The following is an 8,460-nucleotide window of genomic DNA, read 5'->3' as shown; positions in this document are numbered from 1 at the left end:
TTCTCTCTCGTATGCTTTCTGGTATTAGATATGAGATAAATCCTGTAGCATCTACCTATTCATTAGCTAATGCAGAAAAAAATAGCACTTTACAACATTTCAAACTTTTTCACATCTACTTTGTGATTCTGCTGATTTAACCTTGTTTGTTCTGTGGAATAAACTAGAGTTGTCAGAGTGCCAGGAACTGCCTTTTCACATTCCCTAGCTATGAGCTGCAGCCAGTGACTGTCCAGAAACTGTGTTGAAGGCAGCAGTTGTATCAAGCCAGGGCAAGACGTTTAAAGTGCTAGATCTTTTCTAAAGGTGACAGACGGATAGGATTTAAAGGGGTGGAGACAGCAGTCAAAGAAGAATTTTAAGGAGTTCTGAGCATCATGGGAGCAGCTCACGGAAAGAAGGTACAATTTTTAAGATTTAAAGATATTCCCTAAAAGTACCTGTCTACCCATTCTACTAGCTGTTATTAATACCTTCTTGTTGCATGACAGAATGACCTAGTAGCTTCTGTAAGCACATATGTATTATAACATTTCAACAAGTTACACCTTCTGTATATATATATATGCAGGGAAAAAGCTGAATTCCTATAGTCTCTTTTGTTTATAAGCAGACAAATGTAGTCTCACATAGATGTACTCTGTGCTCCAACATGTTTGCATTCTGCAGGTGAGGGAGTGGCATTCTTAAACATGTCCATGCTGTGCTGTAAATGAGTGGAAAGAAAAGCAAAAACTGCATACTTGTCTGTTTACTGGTCTGTTTATGCTGATTTTAAAACCAGTCAGAAAAATATCTATCAACTTTTTTTAAACAATAACAGCTTTATTACATTCAAAATACCTCATACTATTAATCCAAGTGAAACTGTGCATTTTGTGGTTAACTGCATTGAAGAGAAAAATCAGTATCATGAAATCTTGACTGATTAGATGCATTTTTGCATTTGTATTATTCTTGTCACAAGGGAATGCTGTCAGTGATTAGAGCATTGCAGTTTTATTTGAATGACACTAAGCCTTATGTGGACAAAGTATTTATTGACTTGTGAATTAAACCATTCTTGTATTGTTTCATGTTAGCAGTTAGCCTGATATATTTTCTCTGGTTTCTTTTTCTATGAACGTATGTGCAAAGTGCTACGCAGATTAATAGAGCTCTTAATTTACTCTGTCAGGTGTGTGTGTGTGTGTGTGTGTGTGTGTGTGTGTGTGTGTGTGTGTGTGTGTGTGTGTGTGTGTGTGTGTGTGTGTGTGTTTGCACATGCCTACTTCTTTGATTCATCCTGTCATATGTGGAAAAGCCACTGTAGTTAGATTTGCTACGGAAATCTTTCTGTAAATGGAGATAGATTATTCTTATATAAGCAGACTGGCTGGGCCTTTCTAAAGGGTCAGAAGAGATGTAAACATCTGGTACTCCTCAGAATAACCCCTTGCGTATGATTAAGTGCCTTAAAAGCTATTTTCAAACACTGTGCCACTTTTGTTAATACTATATTTGGAGTGAACAATTGTATGCGTCTGAGACTTCTGTGCCTTCCTCTCCGTGTCATATTCCTTGAATCTTTCTCTGATTACCTTGTATTCTTCTAGATATTCTCCATCTTGTCCCTTATCCTCTGTACCCCATTCTCTCTGCCTGCTTCTTCCTGAATTTCTTGTAGCTGTTTCTCTTGTGCCTCACCCCACTACCCATGAGTAGTCCCTTTGTGTCTGTGATATGTGGTGCTTCCCTTCTAATTTCTAGCTCCTCAGTTCCCCTTCCTTCTTTCCTTCTGTGCTTATCAGTTTTTCCTGACAGTGACCCCCGACCCCATCCCACCAGTGCTCTCCTACATTGCCTTGACTTTCATATTGCTGTGTTCTGACTCCTTTTTTTGTCTTGCGGTGTTTCTTTGTCGTCAGGCCCACATCCATCCCTTCTCACCCTTTTCTTTTCCTGCACACTTAAGTCCCAATGTTACATGATCTGTTCCATTGCCTTAGCTTTTCCTTTCCTAAGAATCTATCTAACCTAATCATTTCTACCAAAATGTATCTTGTGAAGGTGTATTTCATCTCATTTGGATACCTTCCCCATCATACGTCCAGCCACCCAACCTCTTTCACTCTTTCAGCAAGTTCCTGTTTTATATTTTTATTCCCACTTTCCATACACACTATCTTTTTCTGGATTTATGGTGACATTACAGTCTCCCCTTTTATCTCTATTCCATATCTACTTGTCTGTGCCCACTTAGCAAAAAAGTCCTTGTAGAATCTTTCTTTATTAATGTTTGGTGCATATATGTTTCCCATTATACAGCATGCTTCCTCACCGTTCCCTGCTAAATGATCCATCTGCCCATCTCACTTTTTATCACGTCCTCTGTGGTTGTCTGAAGCCTTCTGTGAAATGCATTTGCTACTCCCCTCTTTCGTCCCCTGACTTGCTGTCCATTTCTCCCTTTGGGTAATCATGCACAGTATATTGTTATCGCTGATTTTCAGTTTTGTTTCTTGTAATAGAACAATGTCTCCCTCCATCCTCTTTAATTTTTACTGTATTCTCCTTCTTCTTCTAGGATTTGATGAACCGTCAATATTTCACATAATTAACTGTATTTTCCTTGTTGGTTATGGCCACCACTGCCTGCTTTCCCATTTACTGTCATCTGGCTTAATCTTGGCTGCAGGTCTACCCTCTAAGCTGAACATTGTGTTCTTTGGCAGTTCGCTGTATATGGACAGCTCCTTCCCATCCCCAAACTCTGCACCCCTGCCTATTTTGGCGCTTGTATTTATATAGGTATGCCCTGGACATGGGCATTTTAAAACTTTCTTTTGTTGTCTTCCACATCCCTCACATTAATACATTGAATGCCAAACCAGTAATGTTGTCAGCATTATTTTATATTACATCATTCCCAGTCACTGTTCTCCCCTTTCCACTGTTGATCATCTTTCTGGTGCCCCTGCTTCACTTATACTATAGTCCATCCTTCTTACTTGCAGTTTTACAGCTGTTTAGTATGTTGCCTATACACCACTAATCCTTTATTTCACATTTTTCTCTGGGTTTTTGTTTACTTTTCCTTTGGTTCACCCATTCATTCCTTTCATGCCTCCCAGTTTTTATACCAGAAATTATTATTTATCTTTTCTGAGGCTTAGACATTTAACTTATTTTTACTACTACTTTGCTTCCCTTGTCTGCATTATCCATCATTGCCTCAGGCATTTTTTTCAGTCCATTTCATTGCTTGTAATGTAAAGAGCTGTTTAATTTAATACATCCTTCCTGCACTGTCCACAGTCATGTGCCTTTCAGAGACCATGTCTTTCATCTATTTATTTCTTCATTCTTTCTTTCTCTTTCTTTTTTTCTTTCTTTCGTCTCTTTTGGTTCTTCTGTTGTCTTACTGTCCACATCTTTGACTCTGCCATCCATCATAAATGTTTCTATCCAACTGGTTTATTTACAGTTTACATGCAAGTCATCTGGACCATCTTAAACGCCATCCTCCCATCTCCTTAGAGCTCTTCTTTGTCTCTTTCTCCTTCTTTTTCCATTTTGGGGCCTAAATCTCCTTTGGGGAGACTTCTCATTCTTCTGTCCCTTTCATATACTTCTTCTACTTTTCTGATTTCCTTGTGTGTTTTTTTATGTGATTGTTCATTTCCTGCTCATCTCTTTAACTGGCATGCAACCAGTTTCAACATCTGATATTGCACGAGCTTCCATGACTCTGCATCACCTCTCCTACATTTGAAGTTGCTCTCCTAGTCCATGTCTGGCAGACAATTCAGAATTTAACTGCCTAGGTTATCTGTCTGTAGTACCTTTGTTTAAACTTTTCAACATCCTTCATTTTATGTAGCCAGAGCCATTCCCCTTCCTGATATACTTCCAGAATTGCAGGATATTTCAACAAGACAGCTGTTTCATTCATTCTAAGTTCATTTAATACATCCAGCATAGCTTTCCTTCTCTTACTGAGTGCTTTCAAGTGATCCTCTACTAGCTTTATCTATTCATTTAACATCTGTTTACCAGGAAAGTCCAACTGGGACAGATCCCATTTTCAGTGGAGGCCCAGGGAAAAACACTCCAGATGCATGTCTTTGGAATGTGGGAGTAAACCACCGCATCCACAGGAAACCCACCTGAACACAGGGAGGACATGCAGACTCCGCACAGAAGGCACCTCAGCCGATAATTAAACTGGAGAACCTCTTGCTGTGAGGTGACAATGCTAACTGGTGCACCACCTTATGAACATTCCTGCAAATGAGGTAACAAATCATTTTGCTTGCCTTATTATTTCATTTTTTACAGGAAAGGCATGGAACCATACCAATACATGCATGAGCCTGCTTTCTGCTTCATAGGTTCACAGGTGATTACTAGGCTAATAGACACTGGCATTACCCATCTCAGGGTTGATGATTATATATATTACCTTTAATGAGAATAATTGGGATCCTACCATAGATAATTTGAGGAGACCCAAGGCATTTAGGATTTGCCTCTGTCCATTAGTAGTACAGAGGGCAGTCTTGGGGTAAATTTTCTGTTTCCATACATAAATATAAGCTGTGCCTGAATATGGACAGGGATGAACTTTGTTTAAAGTAATGGATAATGGTAATTATCTTTCTCCTGTATTATTTGTAACAAGTCCTCTTTGTATATACTGTAAATAGCGTATCAACCTTCCTAAGAGTCTCATTATACCTATTACTTTCTCTGTTTTTTTCTCAACTTTGTTATTATTGTATAACTGTTTTTTGTGCTAAGTTTCTGAAAATTTGTGAAACTTTTATAATTGAACATTGTATACATTTTGCTGGAACTTTTCTCCTCTGGTCTCCACTGAAAATGGGCCTGTGCTCAGCTGAACCAACCATTTTAACAAATGTGAAATAAATAAATAAATAAATAAATAAATAAATAAATAATGTTGATGGGGAGTCTGTTCCAGAGCAGTGGTATCCTCTGCAAGCTATACCCATCCCTTCAAACTGTTCTGATTGATGTTGCAGGAACAACTGTAAACTTGGCCAGTCATAAACCCTTAACAGTAGTTTTGACCTCTGAGAAGTACACACCAAAGAGAAGTATCTCAAGGACTGAACCCTGGGATATTGCTAATGACTAGTCTTTTGGTGGAGATAAAGCAGTCCACCCTAATTTCCTTGGTTCTATTTGTTTGCCAATTTGCTATTGAGTGAGTTACATAGGGTGGACATTTAGCTGGGATAGGTTATATACTTGAGTGTGGGATGGTGTCAGTGCCTTTGCAAGGTCTAGATATGTGGTGCATACTGATCTACTCTCATCCTTTGCTTTAGTAATCTTCTTTTAAGAAGTCAGCCAGGTTAAGCAGGTAGAATCTGCCCTTGATAAATATAAACTGGCTTGAGTCAAGTGTTTGTAGGTTATCTATTACCTTATTTATTAATTCCATAATGATCCTTTCCATAGCCTTACAGATAAGGCTGGTCAGACGTATGGGACCATAATTTCCCATATCTATTGACGCTCCACCTTTGCACAAGAGGATGATGGTTGCTAAGCCTGTTTAGAGACTGACATTGAATAGCTTTTTGGGGGGTGGGTCTAACATGTCCTGTTTCATGCTGGCCAGCAGCCTAATATGTTATGCTGCCTCATATTAGCATTGCTCTTGACATTGGATAGTGCCTTGAGGACTTTCCCATGGGAGATTTAAGGGGAATAGATAGATGTGGGTATGAGATCTGGGAATGTAGGAAAGGAGGGGGGGTGAAGTTAGAGATAAATGTATCTGCTGGTAGATTGGCTATGTCATGTGGGTTGGGTTATGTGATATCATTTACTATTAGCTATAAAAAGTGCTGGGCATTGTTTCTAACATAGTTAAAGAAGGCTTTGTGGCCATCCTTTGTCTGGGTGGCTATGTTTACCTTATATCTGGCTTTGGTTAATTTGATCAAGGTACACAGTTCCCTGTTAAGTTTAGCAAGAGCTTTTTTTGCATCTTGAGAGTTATATTTATTTTTAAGCGCAATGAATATTTTATTTTATTATCAAGCCTGTTTATATTTGGATTACATCATTGTGGTTTATTTTTGAATGTGATATTGTATGAATTTCAGAGGGGGCCATATACATGTGTGTAGCTATTCACATCTGCATATAATTTTGTGTGAAAGGAGTCTACATAAGCAGTGGGGTCATCAAATTGGAAGAGGATGTTGAATTTATGCAGGCTATCATTCAGTTTCTGTAAGTTAGCCTTAGCATAATCTCTGAATACTGAGGTACTGGAGGATGTTTCTGCCTTCAGTCTTATGATAAATAACTAATTTCTGCCTGATTTGACTAGGGAAGGAGTTGCAATTGGCAGAGAGCTGAACTATCCCAAATTGGTGAGGACCAAGTCCTGGATTTTATTGGCCCTAGTTGTGGTGCAAAATAACTGCTCCAGAGAATTTGTATTGGTGAAGTCTAGAAATCTTTGGTCATAGATGTTTGAGAATGTATACAGCTCTCATTCACTGGAGGGATAGTTAAAGTCCCCTATAAGAATGGTGTTTGGCTTAATGTATATGGACTCCATACTAGTTATGAAGGAGTTATGGGCTGAGGAGAACATAGTTAACCATGATGTGAAAAGGGGTCTTGTTAATGGTCTGTTGACCATGGAAGAGTGAAGATGCTCAGTTTTGCTGCTAGTATTGCTATATCTCATGTAAGCTGCTTGCTATTAGCATACAATCTCATGCATAGATCAGCTTTCTGGGGACTCAGAGGGGAGATACAGGTAAAGAATGACTCATTGTAACTTTGATAAACAGGAGCTGCTTGACCATTTTAGAATGGACAGGGAGATTATAAGGACTGCACAAATGAGTATGTCATACTTCAGATGAGATGTTAAACTAAGGGCCCATCTGCCTGCATTGATGGTTAAGTGCTGTGAGATATTTTACATCCACCTGAGCTATCAGAAAGAGTAGGGCAATGTTCCTTGATTCCCTGGCCAAATTTCCGTAGCAGTATAAATACCATCAAAGGTCTCATCTGAAAAGAGGCTACTAACCTAAAGGAACTAACCTTGTCAAAGGATAAATAAACTAAAATATTTAAGCTAAATCCACATTTCTGTCCATTTTAAAAGTAAAGAAATAAAGAGTATACATGCCAACAGTTTTGAACAATTTTTATGGTATTTAGGGGGGGAGAGAGAGATAGTGAGTGAGAAAGAGAGAGTGAGAGAAGTAATGGGAGACATGAATGGGAGACATGAATGGCTGGGGAACCCTGGTCCATTACTCTACCTAGGACCTCATTTGACCATGATCTGGGCTTTGCTTAGACCATGTGGATGACCATATCTATTCCTCAGTGTTATCACAGGACAGAGCCAATACCATGGTTGCCTTCTGTAGAATTGCATGTTTTCCTCAGGTACTTGCTGTGATAAATTGCACCCATATGGCCATCTAGGCTCCACCTGGACCATGGGGGGAGAAGTATTACAATAGGAAAGATTGACATTCCATCAGCTGCCAGGTGGTGTGTCATGCATGTGGTTGTATCACCAATGGATTGGCCCAGCATCCTGGTAGTACCCATGATTCCCACATATGGCACACAAGTTCACTGTACCACCAATTTCTGCATGGTAGAGTAATATGATACATACTAGATAAATGCACCCTAAATAACTTGGTTCCTCCTTAGCTATTTCTGTGTATAGTGACAAAGGTTTCTCCCCATCTTCATATACTCCCTTCCCGTTATGTTTTTCAGTAGATGCAGGCTACCCACTTGAACTTTGGCTGATGTCACCAGTCTATAACCCACACTGGAGCTTCAGGAGAGTGTTTTAACACCACCCTGTCCCAAACATAGATCATCAATGAGTGAGCATTCAGCCTGCTGGAAGCTTGTTTCCACTGCTTGGATGAGTCAGGCTAGAGGTCCCTTTAGTATGACCTTTTTACTGCTTCCAGAATCTTCACAGTTTGTGCATTCTGCCTGATATGATTATATGTCAGTCTGGTGCATGGGCCACAACCAGTGACTGATTGTGGTAGTGTAGATTACACTATCATTTCTTCCATGAGTGATGATAACAATGATGCTCAGCTGGCTGCATCAGCATAGCATCTCCTCAGCCAGACTCATGCATTGCACATGAAGCACAGGTTAACTGGTGACATCTAGTCCACAAATAATACCAGTTGCATGCAGTGTTACCTGTACACTATACTGAGTAGTGCATGCTGAACCTACACTGACACAGAGGTTCCCTATTATTTAAGCGAAGGTTCAATATTGCGAATGACACTTTATCGACAGCTAAATGTCGAAAAGGCCAAATCCCAAAGACACGGAACAGTGATTTTTTTTTTCTAGGGAAAAAAAATCACTTGGCCATTTTCGGGACATTGACGTTTCCTCCACTGTTGTGCGATCTTGGAGTTG

At 39.5% G+C, this 8,460-nt stretch overlaps 1 protein-coding gene across 1 annotated transcript in view; it reads left to right on the top strand.

Moving 5' to 3' along the window:
- Nucleotides 1-217: 217 nt before the first annotated feature.
- Nucleotides 218-8,460, top strand: part of FAM107A (family with sequence similarity 107 member A) — a 1,773,139-nt gene continuing 1,764,896 nt past the window's right edge. The window contains exon 1 of the mRNA XM_044078813.1: nt 218-401. Within this exon, the coding sequence (XP_043934748.1) occupies nt 378-401 (24 nt within the window). The 5' untranslated portion in view covers nt 218-377. The remainder of the gene's footprint in view (nt 402-8,460) is intronic.

Source organism: Protopterus annectens, chromosome 7.part1 (genome assembly GCF_019279795.1).
Source record: "Protopterus annectens isolate FY-2018-M chromosome 7.part1, PAN1.0, whole genome shotgun sequence".
Lineage (NCBI taxonomy): Eukaryota > Metazoa > Chordata > Ceratodontiformes > Protopteridae > Protopterus > Protopterus annectens.
This window is presented reverse-complemented; position numbering and strand designations above follow the sequence as displayed.